Source organism: Chrysemys picta, chromosome 2 (genome assembly GCF_011386835.1).
Source record: "Chrysemys picta bellii isolate R12L10 chromosome 2, ASM1138683v2, whole genome shotgun sequence".
NCBI lineage: Eukaryota > Metazoa > Chordata > Testudines > Emydidae > Chrysemys > Chrysemys picta.
The window spans coordinates 114,242,245-114,264,731 of record NC_088792.1 but is presented as its reverse complement, the minus strand read 5'-3'; the positions used below and the strand labels follow the sequence as shown (position 1 = coordinate 114,264,731).

General features: G+C 38.6%; 1 protein-coding gene across 6 annotated transcripts in view; it reads left to right on the top strand.

The window, feature by feature from the left end:
- PTPN3 (protein tyrosine phosphatase non-receptor type 3) overlaps positions 1 to 22,487 on the top strand; it is a 341,924-nt gene that overhangs the window by 201,827 nt on the left and 117,610 nt on the right. For all 6 annotated transcript variants that reach the window (XM_008169326.4, XM_065584007.1, XM_065584011.1 and 3 more), the window contains 3 exons: positions 807 to 895; positions 6,434 to 6,497; positions 15,843 to 16,015. In XM_008169326.4, the coding sequence (XP_008167548.4) occupies positions 807 to 895; positions 6,434 to 6,497; positions 15,843 to 16,015 (326 nt within the window). The remainder of the gene's footprint in view (positions 1 to 806; positions 896 to 6,433; positions 6,498 to 15,842; positions 16,016 to 22,487) is intronic.

The window sequence follows — 22,487 nt, the reverse complement described above, 5'->3', positions numbered from 1 at the left end:
GCCTCAGTCGTGCAAATCCTGTTATGCACATATTTTAATTTTACACAAGAGTAGTCTGTTGAAACATACACGTACTATTCATTTTTCAGGATTTCATGTATGTTGGGAACACCTTTATCACCATCAAAATAACAGCAACCGGTGCCCAAATGAAAGGAGTTCTGACAAATTAATTCACTCTTAGGCCAGGACACCTCTTCTCCTTGACCAGAAGTCTAAGACCTTTAATCCTGGTCTGGTGCACCAGAACATGACACTACAATGTTATGCATAACAACATGTATGTGGTCCCGACCCACTTTTATATAGAGAGCTTGGGTCATCTCTCATCCGGCCGGCTCTCCATTAGCCTCTAATTGGTAAGTCCTTCTGGAGTCAGAGACAGGAATTATTTTCCAAGTCCTCCCAAACAGTCAAGGATTGGGAGGCTGGGTGCCCAAGCTCCTAAATTCTTTGAACATTTAACTAACTGACCAGGGACAAGAGCTCTACCCTCCCTCCTCTCCCCCGCCCCCCAACTGCCCGCCACCGCCTTATAACAGTCTCTCCTACTGACACAGACAGTACTAAACATAATTGCATGATGTAACGTTATAATGCTTCTCTCAGAAGCAAGACTTTTATACTGCATTGTAGGTCTGACCAAGTTAGAAGAAATAGTGCAGAAATCTTACTCTTTGAATTGTGCGCCTTTTGGGTTGCTTTTTTTATACTTGTATATGGAAAACATATGAATGAATTCACATCAGACAGAACATGTATTTCATAGGCTGCTTCTTTGTTTTTACAATATTTTGCTTTTTCAGGATCTACATAATCTAGATTTGATGATTGGAATTGCTTCCGGAGGTATTGCTGTGTACAGAAAATTTATTTGCACAAGTTTCTATCCCTGGTAAGTGTTACTTGTTTCTACTTCCTTTATTAATTAAGAGTTACAACTGCTGTTTTAAAATTTTAAATAATATTTTCACATGGCTGTTTATTCCAAAGAGGAAAAATCTATTACTGCAGGGGACCTGATCCTACAAAGATTCATGACTGAGAGTATCACTGAGTTTAAAGGAGTCAGAGTTCAGAGGCAGACTACTCTCATATCTGAGTTTGCAGGATTGGGACACTGGTGACCCTCCACATCCCCTGTCCTTAGGCCCAAATGACTCTGGTTAAATTTTTTAATATTGCTAAACAGCTCAGCAATAAATTGTGGATGATCAGCAATTTTATGAATTTTGGCAAACAGCATTTGCTTCTGTGAAAGAAAGTACATAACCAACAAAAATGACAATTATTGGCAGTTTTCAGGAGTTGGGATAAATGAACAAGCAAAAGAGGAATAAAACAAGTCTACAAGATCATCCACGGTTGACTTATAAGTTTGGGGTCTCCAAAGGGGAAGATACTTTGATGACTGTGTAAAGCTGAAAACAGTAGTATATGCATTCATTTTTTATAGGGAAGTCCCATCGTGGTACAGGTAGGAGAATCCAGAGTTAATGACCCCTATGCAAAGTGATTGAAATGTTATACACATGTCTGGCCATAAGATTTTGGAGAGGATCCAAAAGATTATTCTTCTCCACTCCTCCACCTCCTGACCCTTTTTGTGTAAAAGTGGGATTATTTGCACTTCCTTCAATCTCCTCAATTCTGGAACTGGTGCCTAGCTGCCGGTGCATGGTATTAGGCATAATTTACAACCGTTTTCTGGGAAAAGTTTCCAAAGAAGTTGGTGCAAATCTCCCAGACCTCACAGAATAATACATTGTGGTGAGTTGTAGATTCTCCTCTTCTGCCTCCAGTTATTTAACTACAGAAACTACAGAGTAACCAGCAATATTAATATATCTTAAGTACTCAAGACACCCCATCCTTTTATCACAAACCTAAGGAACGTCTGACAGAGTAAAGCACTAAAATAGATTATAAATTTAAATTGTCTATCCTAAATTATCTTTTTTTTTTTTTCTTTTTTCCTTCATTTCACTCCTTTTTCTCCATTCTTTGAAATATATAATCTTTTGAATAGTATGGCCTGTATAATTAACTTGGGGATAGTGCAGCCATCCCAAATTCATGCCAATACAAACTTCATACCACACCATGATGTTGTATGTATTTCTATGTATAATTTAATGCATGATAAAATATAGATTTCTTTTATTATGCACCTCTGATTCTCTTGAAATCTGCCCTCTAGTCCTCCTTTGTTAATTCCAACCATTCAAATTTTTAAATGCCTTTAAACAGCTGCCAGACAAATATTTTCTTCCTTTTCACACTTTTATTCTACCAAAATTACTGACCCATGGTCTTGGGTGGGCAATATTTAAGTCCTGCACCAGTGATGTGTAAAGTCCAATGTCGTGCTCTTTCAGGTCTAGAAACAGAAGTGTTATTCCATTGAAAAGGGATAATTCACAGCTTTCTACAGCACTTCTAGTCTTGCAAGGTGTAGAAAGTTTGGATACTGGAATTGCGACATCATGTATAGAAAGCTATTTTAAGTAATTTTTTGAGTCTTCAAAACTTTTTTCTCAGAATTTTCCCCCTTAGGCGTATATAAGTTAGACTCATAATAGCTGAGGCACCAGGATTTGCAGGTGAAAGTATGAAATTGGTAGGAACAATCCTAGAAATGCTCTAAAATAATCTCTTTCCACAAATAAATAAATAAAAATAAAAACTTTGATATATGGGAGAGATGCTTTATTGGTCTCATTTCTGATTGCATCAATACATCAATCATGACTCAGCCACTCATAAGCAATGGGGTCCACTCAAATCATTGTGAGGCAAATACAGCGCCACACCTTCCTATACTATAAATGCAGAATACATTTTGTATTTTGTGTGCTTAGACATATTATAAAAAGATAGAATATGATAAATTTCTATAATGCCCTCAATGTATTTCACTTAAAGGATTACAAAGCCTATTGGGTGGAGTTGCTCGGGTGGGAAAAACATTATATAGTGACACATGGTGGAAAAGGAGATAGGGTTCTAATAAAAAACTAAATCTTGCTTCAGTTTACACTTTGAATAACACTATTGTAAGTCAATAGGGCTTCTTGTGGTGTAAGTTCATCAGAAGTTCAACAACTTTTTCGAACTCAAGGTGGCAGCAAACACCATCAAAGCTCTCTTTCAAAAAATTCTGGAACAATATTCTGCAATATTAATAGACAGCAACAATAGGACAACAATGTTGTGTGCCGGGCAACTTTGGAATAGCTTTTCTGAGGAGCTTGCAGGACTATATTGAGGTTACTTGTTATTACCCGAAATCTAATTGGCTGCCTGCTTCCATTGTGGATTTGATATACACAGAAACTTCCAGATTGGTGGATGAGAAAACAAATGTACAGCTAAGGAAACGTTTTCGGCTTAAGTCTAAAGTAGCAGCTTTGTTTAGGCTAACTTTAAGTATCAGGACAGACTGATCAGTTTGTTGAACTCTGTTTTCAATTTCTGTTCAGTCTGAAGTTCTAAAGACATAAGAATGAACATATTGGGTCAGACCAATGCCCCATCTAGCCTAGTCTGCTGTCTTCCGACAGTGCCAGATGCCTCCGAGGGAATGAACAGACCAAGTCAATTATCAAGTGATCCATCCCTTGTTGTCAAGTCCCAGCTTCTGGCACAGACACTTGAGGTTCTATCATTTTCTTTTTTCTGATCTCTGTAAATGAAAGGAAAAACCTGAGCCAAAAGATTTGTCATCTGTAGTGAGACAAAACTACTGTGTGCTTTAAGTGTAAGCAGTAAAACCTAGTGAATTTGTGAATTTTACAGGGAGCCACTGTAAAGATTGTAAAATGAGTGATAAGGGTGGGTGAGTTACCTATAAGAATGTAAATAACTGCATGATATATAGGTTATATTCTGGATATAACATGCTTGAGCATTCATGAAATGTAAGTCTTCTAAAGACAGCATAATCCACTAGAAAAACAAAAAAAGAAGTCTCATGGATTACTATTACTCACTACCATTCACTTAAAAAAATTGTGTGATGTCACAGCTGTTGGTTATAAGATTAAATAAATCTGTGTTCTTCTAACAAGTATTCAGTGCCACTGAATTAAACTGCTGGAGTGGTACTCTAAAGAAGCAGCAGTGGCATTGAAGAACAGACAGTCCTGAAAGTGAGAAATGGTTCTGGGGAGAGGAGGGAGTAATGAGAGGTAGTCAACAAGCATTGTAGGAATGCAGCAACAGTGATAGAACAGCGTGTGTAGCACGTGGATTCAGTGCTCAGAACTAGGTATTATATAAAATAAAACATTAGAAAAATACTCTGGAGACAATACTTTCACCAGTTAGTTGAAAAAAACAGAAGAAAACTGAAAAAACAAATTCCATCATGTGGAACCATCTTGACCTCTTGTAGGTCATCAGCAGGATTGGTACCCATGTCCTTTAAATACACAGTACAGACTTCTACCACTTAAACCAATGGTAAATAGTATCAGTGTTATGCTCTCACTTTTTCTGTAGACTAGCCAGTAAAGAGGGACATGGCATAAACTTTCCAGTAGCTTACACAAGTACTTGCTAGACAGCAGAGGAATGTTGAGAATCTGTTCCTGGCTCTGTTTCTGATGATACAGCCAAGAACACAGTTTTGGTACATTCATTCTGAAAGGCAGTATGGCAAAATGGATGCGATTTGCCATATTACAGACAGATTCTTTTTCCAGGTCTGCCACAATGACACTGTGCAGTCTGTTACCTTATTTATAAAATGGTTGAATGTTAGTCTCCTGTTTTCTAAGGCAGGAGTGTGAGGCATTGCTCAATAATAAGAGTTGTAAAGTGCACAGTATTAACACCAATTAGTAGAAAGTGGTGGACTAGGACTTCAAGTTAGCTCCCAACCCAATTCACCTTCCCCTAAGTCAAAACAGGGAGTGGTTGATGGGTCCCCTCTATACCCTCTATCTAGAGCTCCAGCTCTGTGACAACTATGTAGGAGAGTCAGTGAGGATTGGGAGAAATCCTCAGTACAATTGTCATGTGCGAAGCTCCAAGGGTCTGCAGCATACTTAGTTAAGGTACTATTTTCTGAGATTTTAGCAGCCGCCTTCTAACAAGTATTACTGTGCAATTGCAAATGGCAGTTTTCAGATTTATAAATTGGCCAAATCTGGATTTTCTTAGGGGTAAGGCATCTCTCTATCTCCAAATATCCCTTAGTCAAATTTCTTCCCCCAAGCATGCAGGAACTAGAGAGCTTTAACAAAAAAACAAACAAAACAAAAACAAAAGTTGAAAAATTTAACATTGGCAAAACTACCTATTTTTCAATAGCCTTTTTCTTGGAAATGATTAAATGACTTTGAAACCTAATAAAAAATCCTGGGACAAAAGAGACAAAAACAATCATGGAAAAATTCATTCTGAATAATGCAACTAAGCAAATAATATCAGGCTGATAATGAAAAGTGTTAGACAAGCTTTAACTATAGCCACTATTATCTCTGCCTATAATAAACGAATTTGGGAAGTCACCACTGACACCATGTGCATTTAGAACATCACAGCTCATGTTTGTTTTTAACTATGTTACATAAAATATATAAGAATATTACAATATTAGAGATTTGATCAATCAGTGTAAGGAAAATCGTAGTAGTACTCAGACCTGTCTCTTCCCACCACTCTTCTTCTCCCTTAATCCCACAAAAGCAAATAAGTATGTGATTAGAATGTTTAATGGATAACCACCAATTATTCTCTTGGGTGTTTAATAGTACAGTAGGATTTTTCCAAAAGACAACTCCAAAATGTGGTTTCCTTTTCATACTCAAAATGATATTATCAATAATGTGACACAACTATTACCAATAGTAATATGACTTATATTGTCATCTGCTCTGTGTGACATTTTTTATATTGTTTATGGCTTTTAATGTATCCCGCTATCAAAGTCCAACATTTGCCTCTTGGTACTCCGTTGTTACAATATGGTCCATTTAGTTACACGAACTCAGTGCATTAGGTACCACTGTGAGGAGACACTGAAGAGGAAAATCTGATTCCATTGGGTCTTTGCTGCAAGTACATCATACAGCTTTGTAGGTGAGCATTGCCACAGGAGGCTTCCTGCTTATGCAACATGCAAGTCTTTGAGAGTAACTATTGAATAATGATTTTTAAAAGATGCTCTCCATTGGCCAAAGTTACTGCTCCTCTCTCTTGCTCATGTGCTGTTTTTGACTGTGGTGTGTGTGTGTCAGTTAGCTGCTAATCTCCACCCAAGAGGTGGTTGCATTTTATTAGTCATGAATGTGTAATGCTATAATGTACTTCAGGATCTTTTAAGACTGAGGGGCATTATAAATATGTGTCATGTGTCACTTTTTCGTTGATTTTCTTTGCTCTATTTTTATGGGTTGTTTCTTAGTGGTTTTTTTTTCTTTTTTAGGATGAACATATTAAAAATTTCTTTTAAAAGGAAAAAATTTTTTATACAGCAACGGCAAAAACATGTAAGTAGTTCAATGTTTTTTGTTTTCCCATTTCATTTATCAAATTTTTAATCCGTATTCTGTAAATTCTTTTGACTTGTTCTGAAAGGAACCAGTGTAGTAATTTTAGCCTTAAATTTCAGTGGGAGAAGAAGCAGGCTTTACAGATGCTCTCTGTCCGTACTGCCTTGCTCTATTTGGCTCTCCCCATTGAGTTTCCCCTTTCCTTCCTCCACTCCCTCTGGCTGCCACCTGCTGTCACCTTTTCTCCAGAGTCCTCTTTGTCCCCATTGTTATCCCCACCCCCTCAAGTGTAATTGTTTCCGCCCCCCCCCATATCTGTTAGGGGGCTTATTCCTTCACTCTCTCACTTCCCTGGTCCTTCTCACATGAACAGAGAGCAACAATACCCGAAGTCTGAAGGTGCAAACAATTCGATGATTATTGGGGAGAACATCCAGCAAGCTTAAATCCAAGTTCCTTTTTCCTTATTTTTGAATCCCAACTTACTTCCTGTTTCCCCCTAATTTATATAGTAATATTCACAGCTATACCTCAGCCAGTCATTCTACTAAAATTTACCTAACCAATCCTAACATATTGTAACATGCTTAGCTAACCAATTATATCCAACCACCTTCATTAGTTTACACCCAGCAAAATTAATTATACAGCAGACCGAAACAATCACAGAACCAGACAGAGACCATGCAAATAAACATACAAAATAACACAGAAGTGAGGATTTCACAACTACATCTATAAAGACAAAAGGGTTTCCCAGCGGTGTCTATTGATAAGTGAGTTCTTACCAGACAGAAAACTATCAAACTAAATTTCCTTTTACATCTTCTAGGCTTTTTCCTTTCTCTGGAGGTGATAGATCAGATCATCTTCCTAACAGTCCCAGATTGCCTTATTTCAGTATGACTAAACAGGGCCTCAGACTGTTACAGTGAGAGAAGGCCCTTACACAGATTCTTTCTTTTATACCTCTATAACTAGCTAAATAATAAACATGTACCTAAATTATTAAAGTATAGGCCTTTACAGACAGGCTTGAATATCTATATCCTAACAATACCCAAAAGTACCTTCTTCGTTTCAGTGTTTTTGGAGGTGTGGGGGATCGGGGGGACTGTAGAGGGGATCTTCTTCCATTCACCCACATTCAGCTGTTTTAAACTTTCCATCAGATTACCAGAGTCTTGCTGCCCTTTTCTCAGATACTCCACCTGCTGGCCAGCTGCCTGCAGAATCTGCTCTAATGGTTAGTCTACCCAACAGCTCAGAGGGGTAATTTCCAGCTTGGGTAGACATACACACACTAGCTGTGCTCAAGCTAGTGTGCTAAAAATAGCAGTGTGGCTGTGGTGGCACAAGTGGTGGCTTGGGCTAGTTGTCTAAATACAGGCTCTTCTGACTGCCTGGGTACATACTCAGGCGGCTAGTCCTATCCACCACTTGTCTGTCTTGCCAGAGCCATGCTGCTATTTTTAGCATGCTAGCCCCAGCATATATGTCTGCCAAGCTGGGAGTGTACCCTACGTGTAGATGAGCCACTCTATAGCTGAGTGTCTCTAGAGGGGGGCATGGAGGGAGGAGACAGCACTGCAGGACACACAATGTTGGGCACTGCTGCCTTCCATTCTCCCAGATACCTTCTTTTCTCCATGGGACTCAAAGATGAAAAGTGGTAGGGGATGCATTATGGGAGAAAAACGGCAACTGAAAGACCTGGAGATAAAGCGGATAATGAGTGCCTTCCGTAGTTCAGTAATTATACAATAGCGTCTAAATTGGCAAAATTCGATGGTATACATGGAGATAGTTAAAATAATTGGAGTCAGAATTCACTGCTCACTACAAGATTTCTTAATAAGGTATTTTTCTTGTAAACCGGTGGTAGTATGAGCTCATATTGTGGCAAAAAAACAATAGTGCAGTTGATAATAGATTCTAATTAGTATATTTTGATCTCTTTCCCCTAAGTCAATGGAGAAACTAGTCAATCTTTTTTTTTTTTTAGAGGGGAGGGGGAGGGCAGGTGGGAAGCTAATTAGTTAGACTATAACATGATAAAATATGACAGGTTTCAGAGTAGCAGCCGTGTTAGTCTGTATCTGCAAAAAGAACAGGAGTACTTGTGGCACATTAGAGACTAACAAATTTATTAGAACATAAGCTTTCGTGGACTACAGCCCACTTCTTCGGATGCTTATGCTCTAATAAATTTGTTAGTCTCTAAGGTGCCACAAGTACTCCTGTTCTTTTTGCATGATAAAATATAGATACCCGTACTTAGTAATGTGTAGTCTGAATACTTTTGAAGATATTTGCATGTGTGGATTCTGTTTTAGTGAAAAATAAACAGGCATTATTTTAACTAAGGCTGTAAATTTTCCCATGTCATTATGATTATAGTTAAATTTGGGAGTGTCCTCCACCTGCTCCCAAAATATTAAAGGAGACAGATATAGACATCATCTTGTAATTTCTGTAATCTTAATCCTGGTCAAATATAAACTTAAATGACAGCTGTTATCCTGGAAAAGTTGTCTCAGGCTCATTATTAAGTGAAAAAACTTCAGGGGCTCTCAGACACCCTTCTCTTTGGGGAAACAAATAGGGAAAAAAACTGGTAATTTAATGTAGCATTCTGTCTGACTTTGGGCTGTTTAGAAAGGAGGATGACTGCAGTGTTTATATATATTAAAAAAAAAAGATAAGGTTGAATAATGCACTCATGTGTGGCTGAGTGACCCCAGGTAGGTTGCTGCAGAATGGCAGAACAGCAGGTAGTACAAGGAAGGAAACTTTTTCATGCCCGGGGAGGTGGTGTTCTCCTTATTTTTAAATTGGACGGTGGTGGTGGTGGAGATCTTGTACAGAGTGTCAGAGGCTATGGAGAGGCATTCTGTGCTTGTAAGGCCTCTAATAAAGAAATGTGGATATGGTGGGCCTTTGCATACCAAGTGGGACACACAAGTGTGGTTGGCACACCACTTCAGGGGGTGCACAGGGCTCCCAAATGTAGCTGCTTTATTTTTTGGGAGAAGGAGAGGGCAGAGTCAAAGCCTACCAAAGATGGATGTCCAATAATTTACAAACTATTTCTACTAATTAATTCTACATTTGCTACTAATATATTAATTATTTGCAAATATTTATCAATGGTTTATGCAAATAAATTTCAACTTGTGGTTGGTTGCCAACTGTTCACTTATTTATTCTGAATAATTTGTGGTGAGTGATAGATCACTGAAGTCACAAAGTATTATTTCTGTTCCCTGATTGGATGACTGAAATTCCAAATAATGAACAACGGATTCTCTGTAAACTTATGAATATTCTTGTTTGCATATGAATACTAGCATACATATGAATAGCAGCAATTCCCAAAACAGTCATGTGAACAAAATCCCCCTTGTATTAATGTTTACAAACAGCGAATAATAAAATAAATGAATGTGGTCAAACTGAGCAACCAGTTGGCACTTGAACAAATGCATTTTTTAGTATTTAATCAGCTCTAGAAGTAGATATAACTTTAAACATATTTGTTCGCTACATAAAGAGTTCTTTACTACTGTCAAAAAAGTTAGTTTACACATTCATGAGAGCTACATCAACTTTGAAAAGGGCAGTGTTCTCAAAGTTCATTCTGTCGAGGAGCTGTTTATCTTGTTGAAAAATGACAGTCTGAAAGCTATGGTTTATAATTATCCACATCTCTTAAGTCAACATTTCCTTGTGTTTCATAACAATACACAATGATCATAGTAATGCAAATGGCATCACACTTAAAGAACCACAAGACCTTAAGGAAAATAGGACCAGCTGTGTAACCTTTGTCTTCCTTTGTTTATATGACAAAGCAAACCAGGTGCACTGTTAAGTCTCCTCTCCAGATGTATCCATCGTTGTCCAATATATATGTAGGTCACAAGTGAAGAGGGATATAAAGTAGCCAATTCTGCATCCCAGTGATATGGATTGCTCTCCTGCTAATCTGTCTCTTAATGAGAGGGTATGCATACCGTGAAAACCCTGTTTTTCCAATGCAGATGGGACAATTAGGCTGCCATTGGCCTTCTCCAGAATTTCAGGTGGCTCAGGTGGGCTTTGAGGGGAGGTGGCTGAGTTTTTTATTTTAGTCTTCGGATTTATCAACCCTCCACTTCAGAATTCAGAAGCAAAGGGTTAAATAAGACTGAGAGGAAAGACAGGAGATTGGGAAGAGGAGGAAAGACCAAGATGGATGGGGAAAGCACAGCAAGGAGTAGATTCCACAAAATTCCACTAAGGCTTAATGAGTAAGGTTTCTTTATGGATCATGATGTTGCTACATCATCTCAGGCTTTTGTATGCCATTGCAGTATTTAGATGGATGGTATTTCTTGAAAATCTGGAGAAGGTGCTCAAAGGCCATGAACAGGTGCTCATTTAAGACATTTTTATGCACTTCAAGCCTGTTGATTCATGACTCATCTTAATTCTGAGTCCTTCTTCTTTTTCCTTTACAATACTTTTTCTCTTCTTACTCTTTGTGTGTGTCTTCCCATTCCAACTGTTCTGGAGAAACAGCTACTCATCAGTTCTTTCCTCCTCACTCTTTGCTGATCAGCTGTTCAGCAGGGAATATCTAACACTGCTGATTCTATTGAAGAACTGATCAGAGGACGGGGAAGGAATTGATTAATCATATAGTGACCATGGGCGGCAAGTCCTATGGGCCCGTGGTACCTGGGCACCAGGAATGTTTGGGGCCAGGTCTCTCCCTTGGGCCCGCCTTCCGCCCCTCCCCCCCCGCCATTTAAAACAGCCCAGGGCTCCCACTCACCACTGGTAGTGCAGTGGAGCTGAGCGGCTTCCTCCCTGCTTGCTCCACGTGGCTGCTGGCCCCTCCCTGCAGCCCCTGGGCGGGGTGGGTCTGTGTCCTGCCCCAAGTGCCCCTGCAGCCAATGAGAAGCTGTGGGGGCAGTGCCTGGGGATAGCAGCACATGGAGACTCCCGGCCTGCCCTGCCTCGGAGCTCCAGGTAAGCGCTGCAACCCCCCCGAGCCTGCACTCCCCCTTCGGCCCCCAAAGTCCCTCCCAGAGCCTGCTCCTCCTCCCTCTGCACCACCTCCCATCCCCAAGCTCCCTCCAAGAGCCTGCACCCCCACCCCCAGCCTGCACCCAAACTCAGTCCCAGCGCCTGCACCCCTCACCCCTGCCTGCACCCCCACCCCTTGCCCAAGCCCAGAGCCTGCACCCAGCACCCAAATTCCATCCCAGAGCCTGCACCCCAGACCCCCTCCCCCACCCAAACTCCTTCCCAGAGCCCAACCTCTCACCCTGCACCCCAATCCCCGTCCCAGCCCATGGCCTGCACCCCAGTTCACCTCTCCCTCCCAGAGCCTTAGGCAGGTGGGGGTGGAGTTTGGGGCGTGGAGTTTGGGGGGGGGGGGTTCTGGGCACCACCAAAATTTCTACAAACCTGCCACCCCTGATAGTAACTGATGCTACTAAAGCCCAACTATGACATTTGGGTTTAGTGGAAAGTGTAAGATGTAGGGCTGGGAGTAGAAACCATGCTTGCTTACTGGTAAACATTTTAAATGTTTCCAAAAAGTGAAAAGTTTTTATCAAACTTGTTTGTTGCTTACTGAACACTAGCCAATGTAGCTATATTTTTATATTAATTAAAATTTCATTAATTTGCTATTTTGTAAACAACACATCTGCAAATCTTCTCTAACTGTTAGAGGCATCACTTGATTAATCAGATTACTGACTGCTGGGTGTGTGTAGGTTTTGGAATTACAGGGTCCTCCCCATTAACTCCTGGGAGCCCGCAGTTACTTTCATTGCCCCAGCACTCAGTCCACAAACCTTTCTAATTGACACTATGGTCCTCACAAATTGTGAACTATTGAAATCCAAGGGTGCTAGAGTCTGATCTTGCAAAGGGATCATAAACATAGACCCCTGCATCCACTTTAGTTCCTTTGACTTAGTAAGATTCTGCATAGGTTTAATGGTCAGTGACTGTGGATCCCTTTGAAGGATTATGCTGTTGGTGAGCAAACAGGGCCGGCTCGAGGCACCAGCCTGGCAAGCAGGTGCTTGGAGTGGCCGCTCCGGACAGGGGCGGCACGTCCAGCTATTCGGTGGCAATTCGGCAGACGGTCCCTCACTCCCGCTCGGAGTGAAGGACCTCCCGCCAAATTGCCGCTGCAGATCACGATCGCGGCTTTTTTTTTTTTTTTTTTTTTTTGCTGCTTGGGGCGGCCAAAACCCTGGAGCCGGCCCTGTGAGCAAAAAGTCTTTTTTTCCATTAAACATTTTTTTCATTCATTAAAAAGTTGACTGGATCATCCTCAAGCCTTCCAAAATGAGATAAGAGCAAGCATCTGAATTTTTTCAGCACACAAAGGGAGCTTTTCAAAGTGATCAGTGACTGCAATTGGGAACTACAAATGTTTTCTCTTGTCCAGCAAAAATTAAAGTAGGAAATACTAGGTAAATTTCATCCCTTGCCTTTAAACCATGCATTTTTAGCATAAAGTTAAACTGAAATGTTCAAGTTAACAAATTCTTATGGCTAAAAATTAGTATTACAGCTGGACAAAATTGTCTGCCACAATGGGAGGGGGGAGAGATAGCTCAGTGGTTTGAGCATTGGCCTGCTAAACCCAGGATTGTGAGTTCAATCCTTGAGGGGGCCACTTAGGGATCTGGGGCAAAATCAGTACTTGGTCCTGCTAGTGAAGGCAGGAGACTGGACTCAATGACCTTTCAAGGTCCCTTCCAGTTCTAGGAGATAGGATATCTCTATTTTTCTTTTTTTCCTGCATTGGTCTTCTTTTGAACAAGTATGTCAATTTAATCATTTTTAACCAATATTGCAGGTGAGCCATCAGCAGGGTGCTAAGAAATGCCCATTGCTATTAAATCTTTTTTTACTATATACTTTTTATACATAGCAAAAAATTCCCTCCAAACCTTCACAACACTTATGTTTAAAAGTGTAAGCACTCTAATAGAAATATCCATGATCACCAAATACTGTTTTAGTTCCAGTATGATTGACCAACGTTTAAAAACAAGTACATTATTCTTTTCTTGTATAAACAGATCCATATTAAATGTTTTAAAATATATCTGAGGAAAGATGCATGTTAGACTGACTGTGAAACAGATTACCATTTAAAATGTCCACATACAAAGAGACAAATCCTGCTCACCTTTCTCATGGAGATGTCCTAATAGGTTTGCATAAGTATGGTTTGTTATGAATAAAGTGATCAGATGTAATCAGAGTGATTAAAGTATGTGGTATTTAACAAGTAGTAGTTGTGAAATGTTGGCTCTCTGTATGTGTTTTAGCTGGTAGGTGATGTTTTAATAATTAGGGTCTACCCCAGTTATGAACTCAATTGTTCAGAAGTGGATGAAAGGTACCAATAAAATGTCAGAATAATTTATAACAAAAAATGCTGATAGAAGAAGGTACAAAAGGGAAATAAAAAGATTAGATTAGTCCAAACAAAAGTGTCTACTGATACCGCCCAAGGATTGTGTAAAGATTGTGACTGTAAACAAAAGATAGAATTGGAAATTAATGGACCAAAACTGGTGTGTGGGAAATTAGGCCTAATTTGTGGACAAAATAATGGCACTATGAGCTTTTCCAGCCATCACCCCTTTAGGGGGTCCTTAAAAGAGACTTTGGGGGAAATTATGACACTAGGTGGGATGGGTGAACTGGAAGAGTGAGCTTTACTATCATGAATTCCACCCCGACCATCTGCTGGGACCGAGGGATCCACCATGAAACTGTTGGTCCTTTATTGTCCTGATTGCAAAAGGCATTGTGACCAGACTGAGTCAAAGAGAGGGAACTGAAGACATGCTCTACCAGCCTTGGCTGAGTCCTAACAGCACCTGGAATGTGAGATTTGAGTTCCTGCTGTCACTCTCACCGTTGTGTGTCCTTTTCCTTCCCCTGCCTCTTCTCTCTCTCTCTCTTTTGCCTTGCATTTAATAACAGTCTGGCTTAGCCAGCCAAGACTGCATCTTTTGCAGAACTGCTGAGAACCTGTGATCAGAGAGGCGGCTAAAAGCAACATGTTAAACAGCCTGAAGCTGGCGTAAGATTGCTAGGTTTCAAAGTGGCTGATAAGACTGTGTGTTGTGCCTGTGTTTCTCTGGAAGCAAGGTTGCAAGTAAGAGGCAGCACCAGAGAAAACTGCATTTTCTATCTTTGGTATTCTTTTTTATCCCTTTCTCTCTGTGTTGGTCTTATTTTGCCTTCGGAAAAGCAGCATCAAACTTAAACAACAACAGCATCTCCAGCCCATCTCAATTATTTCTCTTTTCCCCAAAAAGGACAGTTATTGCCATCTTTAATATCATCTAGTCTAAAAGGCTATTAAATGGAGGGTGGGGGTTTCCTTATAAAATCTTTCTAGACCTAAAGGGAAAAGGGACCAAGAGAATTGTTAAAACAAAAACCTTGTTTAATACTTTATATTTTAAGGGCTTTAATTGTTTTTTCCTTTTTTTTTTTTTGTATCTTTAATAAAAAATCTAAAAGATTTTTTTAGTGGTGGATTGTTGCCATGGAACTAAGCAGACCAAGGTCTCTGTACACAAAATCTTGAAACTTGTTAACTGTTTAGCTTTGTGCAATGACAGGGTTATGTTAGCACCTCTGACTCTCTGGACCTATTTATTTCATTGAAATTAACCAACAGTGATATGGTGGTGATAGCCTTGTTTACAGTGGTCAGTACCATGGTCAGTGCTGTAAACTTCTGTAATATGCTTTTTGGGAGGTCTCTATATCTTAAGTAGTTCTATCACAAGTAATTTAAGAACTGTTTTGAGTCTGATTTGGGTTGTTTCTAAACTGATCTTCTGTTAGAATGTACTCCACATTGAAATTTTGTTTTTCCCTAAACAATGTAGGCATATAAAACTCAAGTAAAAGATTTTTTTTCTTTAGTTTTGGAAGGATCATTGTATGAAGATCTGATATCTTAACTGACATCTGAGCAGTCCGATAACCTAAGCAGATTCCACAGTTTTGTCAATGATATTTAAATTCGTAAAGTGTGGTCAGAAAAGTGATTGCAACATGTCTTTGACATTTCAGATTGGTTTTTCATCAATGAGTGTTTTACCACTTGAAAATAGTTTATGGAGCCATCAATTTTATTTTTTTCTGTTGATTCTTTGCACTTACTGATGACTTATCAGTTTAAAATTACTTTTAGTTGTAAATTGCCTGTTAGCTTTACTTGATTTTTAAATCTTTCTCTTAATATTGTCAATCTGCATATTCTATACTGATACGTACTGTGTTTTATTATTACAGAATGAATCCAGAGAACATATAGTTGCCTTCAACATGCTAAATTACAGAGCATGCAAAAATCTATGGAAATCTTGTGTAGAGCATCACACGTTTTTTCAGACAAAGTCGTCACTACCTCATGAAAGAAAGATATTGTCCCATTATTGGACCTTTGGTTCTAGAAACCCAACAAAGTGAGTACGGTGCCTCAAGATATGACTTTCTATTTAATTTAAAAAATCATTTTCAAGTCTTGTACACACTTTCTACACAAAGTTGAAAGCTCAGGACAGTAGTTCATGAGTTGAATCCTGTTTCCAGTACTATCATATATTTCGTATGTAAGTCACTGAACCGCACTGTGTGTGTTTCCCCAACTGTAAAATAAAGAGGAACTTAATTCCTCACAGGACAGTTCTTGAAGTTTTGTTGTTTGCAGAGCATTTTGAGATCTCCAGGTAGAAACAGGCATAGAATTGTAGCATGGTATCCTTATTATGGAATCTCATTTTATAGAAATATTTCATGACATTAAATTAAAAAGAAAAAAAGAAAGTTCTTTGGATTTAAACCTGGTTCACCAGTATGGTTTAAAACCTACATAGTTCAACCTTGTACAAAGGTATAAGAGAACCAGAAAGTAAAAGTGACATGAAACTAATGACACAATATTTTTGCGAAGCGGACTTGTCTGTTTTCCTTTTCTAAGTTGAGAGAAATAAGAAGTTTTAAAGATGAAAAATTTACATTTACTTTTAATAATCTCAGGTTATGTTAATAACAGAGGTAAGGAACTTTTTTTGCAATATTGTTATTTTTAACATTCATAAGAAAAAAGAGTAGACAGAAAAATACACTAACAAATCCTGCATAATTCAAAATTGGTTTGAGTTTAAAACTGAAATCTGTATCATGCTCTACATTAAATGGATAGTATTTTCAAAAAATTTTCAATTAATCTTTTATAATACATTAGGATTTACTCTAATACTTGGATGCTATTACCAAAGGAATTGGTGTTTTCAAATTATTAGGAAATAAGTATAGCTGGAAGAGTTTTTTGTTCAAAAAAAGCAATGCAATGCAGAACATATTTAAGCATTTGGAACTTTGGTAGGTCAGGAGCTCCTGCAAAACAAGCTCTTCTGAATTCGGTATAACTGTGGAAAGATGGGAAGTTTCAACTCTTCTGTAGTAAGTGTGCAGCAGGACCTGCTGGCTGCTGATTTTCTGAAGAAATGAATGAAAGTCTATTTTTCCAGTCGTCTGGAATCTCTCCCGTCTCCCATAATGTTCCAAACATAATAGCTAGAGGCTCAGATACCTCCTCTATTAGCTCCTTGAGTATTCTAGGATGCATTTCATCAGGCCCTAGTGATTTGCAGGCATCTAACTTTTCTAAGTGATTTTTAACTTGGTTTTTTTTTTTAGCTTCTAAACCTACCCCCTTCCCATTAGCATTCACTATGTTAGGCATTCCTTCAGACTTCTCGGTGAAGACCGAAACAAAGAAGTCATTAAGCATCTCTGCCATTTCCAAGTTTCCTGTTACAGTTTCTCCCTCCCTACTGAGCAGTGGGCCTACCCTGTCCTTGGTCTTCCTTTTGCTTCTAATGTATTGATAAAGTCTTCTTGTTTCCCTTTATTCCTGTAGCTAGTTTGAGCTCATTTTGTGCCTTTGCCTTTCTAATCTTGCCCCTGCATTCCTGTGTTGTTTGCCTATATTCATCCTTTGTAATTTGTCCTAGTTTCCATTTTTTATATGACTCCTTTTTATTTTTTAGATCATGCAAGATCTCGTGGTTAACCAAGGTGGTCTTTTGCCACATTTTCTATCTTTCCTACCCAGTGGAATAGCTTGCTTTTGGACTCTTAATAGTGCCCCTTTGAAAAAGTGCCAACTCTCCTCAGTTGTTTTTCCCCTCAGTCTTGATTCCCATGGGACCTTACCTATCAGCTCTCCGAGCTTACCAAAATCCACCTTCCTTAAATCCATTCTCTCTATTTTGCTGTACTCCCTTCTACCCTTCCTTAGAATTGTGAACTCTATGATTTCATGATCACTTTCACCCAAGCTGCCTTCCACTTTCAAATTCTCAACAAGTTCCTCCCTATTCATTAAAATCAAATCTAGAATAGCTTCCCCCCAGTAGCTTTTTCAACCTTCTGAAATAAAAAATTGTCTGCAATGCAGTCCAAGAACTTATTGGATAGTCTGTGCCCCGCTGTGTTATTTTCCCAACATATATCTGGATAGTTGAAGTTCCCCATCACCACCAAATCTTGGGCTTTGGATGATTTTGTTAGTTGTTTAAAAAAAGCCTCATCCACCTCTTCCACCTGGTTAGGTGGCCTGTAGTAGACTCCTAGCATGACATCACGCTTGTTTTTTACCTCTTTTAGCCTAACCCAGAGACTCTCAACACTTTGTCTCCTATGTCCATCTCCATCTCAGTCCAAGTGTGTACATTTTTAATATATAAGGCAACACCTCCTCCCTTTTCCCCCGTCTATCCTTCCTGAGCAAGCTGTACCCATCCACACCAACGTTCCAATCGTGTATTATCCCACCAAGTTTCGGTGATGCCAACAATGTCATAGTTGTACTTATTTATTAGCACTTCCAGTTCTTCTTGCTTATTACCCATACTTCTCACATTTGTATCTAGGCATCTAAGATACTGATTTGATCTTGCCTCCCAGTTTTGCCCCAACCCTCCTTTCTCTTTGCCATTATAGCCCACGCTCCCTCCTATTTCCGACCCATCTCCCAAGTCTTCATGTTCTCCACTTATCTGTGGGCTTTGCTCACCTGTCCCTTTCCTCACCTTTCATATGGTATGGTAAATCATACCATATGAAAGAGTTGTGTTCCGAGGTTCTTATTTGCAGGTACAGTTTAAGCATCAGTATCTGAAAATGTACTGTTTGTCTATCTTTCTAATGGGATTAATAATGCCTCCATGGCACTTCTAGAACAGAAGTATTAAGGCTACAGATTGAGCTTCTCGAGAATTTATTTGATGAAGGGACAAATCCTTCTTCCTTACGCAATAGGAGTCTTGTAATGAAAAGCATAAAAGGATGATACACTGGTATAAATATACTCTTCACCCTTTCTAAATTGCTACTATAAATACTGATAGTTATATCATGTAAATCTGTGCAGTTTATTTAGTACTTACAGGGAGGGCAGCTCTCCCCCCCCCCCCCCCCCCAGTGGAAAACTGTGTAATTTGATAGCCAGTAGAATAAAAACATCACAAATTAGGCTGTCTGGGATTGTATTCGTAGAAGATCCTCAAACAAAAATATAAATTTATTTCAAAGTAATTGCTATTGCCCATTTTTAGCTTATCAAGCTTAAAGAGGGATTTTTGTAGACAGTTTAAAAAACAGTTTAAAACAAAAATAAAAAATAAAACCAAATCTTTCAAATCTTCCTAGTTTTCACAGTTATACCTGCTATGAGAAAAGAAGCATACGATCTAGTTGCTGTAGTTATTCCATATAATTGCAAAAAACTTGTCTGAAGAATTTTTTATTTTAGGATAAAAGACCTTCTTTAAAAAAAAAATTGATATACCCATCTTCTCCTGCAATTGCTAGAGAGGTGTAAAGGCAAGTAAACTGAGAGGAAAATTCAAGTATTGAGGGTACTCAGAGAACCTTTAGTCTCTTTTGGAGAACTCATGATCAAAGTCAATTTAGGAGAAAAATTGAAAAATCTAGAAAACATTTTCTCAGCATTGGTTATAAAGTGTTTTAAATCTGAGATATTTGTCAATTATTAGCTACTAGGGCTGTCAATTCATCACAGTTAACTCACGTGGTTAAAAAATGAATCGTGATTAAAAAATTAATTGTGATTACTTGCCGTTTTAAACACACTATTAAACAGTAGAATACAAATTGAAATTTATTAACTATTTTTGGATGTTTTTCTACTTTTTCAAATATATTGATTTAAATTACAACACAGAATACAAATTGTACAGTGCTCACTTTATATTATTTTTATTACAGATATTTGCACTGTAAAAATGATAAACAAAAGAAATAGTATTTTTCAGTTCACCTCATACAAGTACCATAATGCAGTCTCTTTATCATGAAAGTGCAACTTACAAATGTAGATTTTTTTGTTATATTAACTCCCCTCAAAAACAAAACAACATAAAACTTTAGAGCCTACAAGTCCAATCAGTCCTACTTTGTGTTCAGCCAGTCACTCAGACAAATAATTAGATAAAATGGAAAGAAGGTACTAATGTGAGGTTTCTAAAGATAGCTACAGCACTCGACCCAAGGTTTAAAAATCTGAAGTGCCTTCCAAAATCTGAGAGGGATGAGGTGTGGAGCATACTTTCAGAAGTCTTAAAAGAGCAACACTCTGATGCGGAAACTACAGAACCCTAACCCTCAAAAAAGAAAATCAACTTCTGTTACTGGCTTCTAACTCAGATGATGAAAGTGAACATGCATCGATCCTCACTGCTTTGGACTGTTATCAAGCAGAACCTGTCATCAGCATGGATGCATGCATGTCCTCTGGAGTTGTGGTTGAAGATGAAGGGGCATATGAATTTTCAACACATCTGGCACGTAAATATCTTGTAATGCTGGCTACAACAGTGCCATGCAAATGTTTGTTCTCACTTTCAGGTGACATTGTGAACAAGAAGTGGGCAGCATTATCTTGTGCAAATGGAAACAAACTTATTTGTCTGAGTGACTGGCTGAACAAGAAGTAGGACTGAATGGAGATGTAGGTTCTAAAGCAGGGGTAGGCAACCTATGGCACGCGTGCCAAAGGCGGCACGCGAGCTGATTTTCAGTGGCACTCACACTGCTCGGGTCCTGGCCACCAGTTCAGGGGGCTCTGCATTTTAATTTAATTTTAAATGAAGCTTCTTAAACATTTTAAAAACCTTATTTACTTTCCATACAACAACAGTTTAGTTATATATTATAGACTTATGAAAAGAGACCTTCGAAAAAGGCTAAAAGGTATTTCTGGCTCGGGAAACCTTAACTTAGAGTGAATAAATGAAGACTCGGCACACCACTTCGGAAAGGTTGCCGACCCCTGTTCTAAAGTTTTACATTGTTTTATTTTTGAAGGCAGTAATTTTTTTTGTACATAATTCTACATTAGTAAGTTCAACTTTAATGATAAAGAGATTACATTACAGTACTTGTATGAGGTGAAAGGAGCAATGGTCTCAAGTTGCATTGGGAGAGGGCTAGGTTGGATATTAGGAAGAACTATTTCACTAGGAGTGTGGTGAAGCACTGGAATGGGTTACGGAATCTCCATCCTTAGAGGTTTTAAACTCCGGCTTGACAAAGCCCTGGCTGGGGTGATTTAATTGGGGTTGGTCCTGCTTTGAGCAGGGGGTTGGACTAGATGACTTCCTGAGGTCTCTTCCAACCCTAGTCTTCTATGATTCTGTGAATTGAAAAATACTATTTCTTTTATTTTTACAGCACAAATATTTGTAATAAAAAATAAATATAAAGTGAGCATTGTACACTTTGTATTCTGTGTTGTAATTGAAATCAGTATATTTGAAAATGTAGAAAACATCCAAAAATATTTAAATAAATGGTATTCTATTATTGTGTAACAGTGTGATTGATTAATTTTTTTAATCGCTTGACAGCCCTGTTAGATACTGTACCAAACGCTTTTCATTAGGAAGTTTGAGGTGCCTTTCTTAAAAGTTGGAGGATTTTGACAGTCAGCCCTCCCTCCATCTTTTTCCTGACACTGCATGTGTAAGTTTAAAATATTTTCCATTTCTCCTGGATGGTGTTGGTAATCTTGTGCCGTCTTGACGTAATGGGTTCTATACTTCAACAAAGCACACTCATTAAAAGCCTTAGTATATATTTTAAGCAAGCTGCCTTCTCCTTTTCAAGAGCGGTAAACACTCCGAGGCTCCAGTTTCCATCAATACATTGAATATGAAAAAAAAACCTAGAGATTTCTGCCATTTTTCTAAGTAATTAAAATTATTTTGTCAGCTTTAAAGGACTTTATTAAATTATCTTATTCCAGTTAAATGTAAGATTTGTTATTTTCTGCCCAAAGAATGAACTGTTGCCAATCACATGGCCTTTGTCTAAGATAATAGACTAGCTACTGGAACTCTTATCATTCTGGGAGTTGAGCCAGAACAATTACAGTACACATGGCTTCAGTTTCAGTAACAAGGTGAGCACACAAACTTTAAAAAATGGATAATAACCATGGGTTCTAAAGGAGATTAGCCCCATCCTAGCAAATGAGCATGGTTCTAAAGCAAAAAAAACCCCAAACAAACACCCAAAATATCCCCCATTCTCATACAGGTCTTCAAGTCAAACAGGATGATGGAATATCTTAACAACTTGATAGAGGTCTTTTTTGAGATTCAGATTGGATGTTTTTTCTAAAAGATCTGCTCTAGGAATTACTTTGGGGAAGTTCTATAGCCTGTGTTATACAGGAGGTCAGCTGAGATGCTCACAATGGTCCCTTCTGGCCTTGGAATCTATAAATATGAGAATAGGATACATTCAATTCCACTTCCATTTGTGCTTTTCAAGTCAACTTTGAAATGAAGTTTAAAACCATAGATGACACATCCTTTGATGAGAACTAAAAACACCCAATAGATA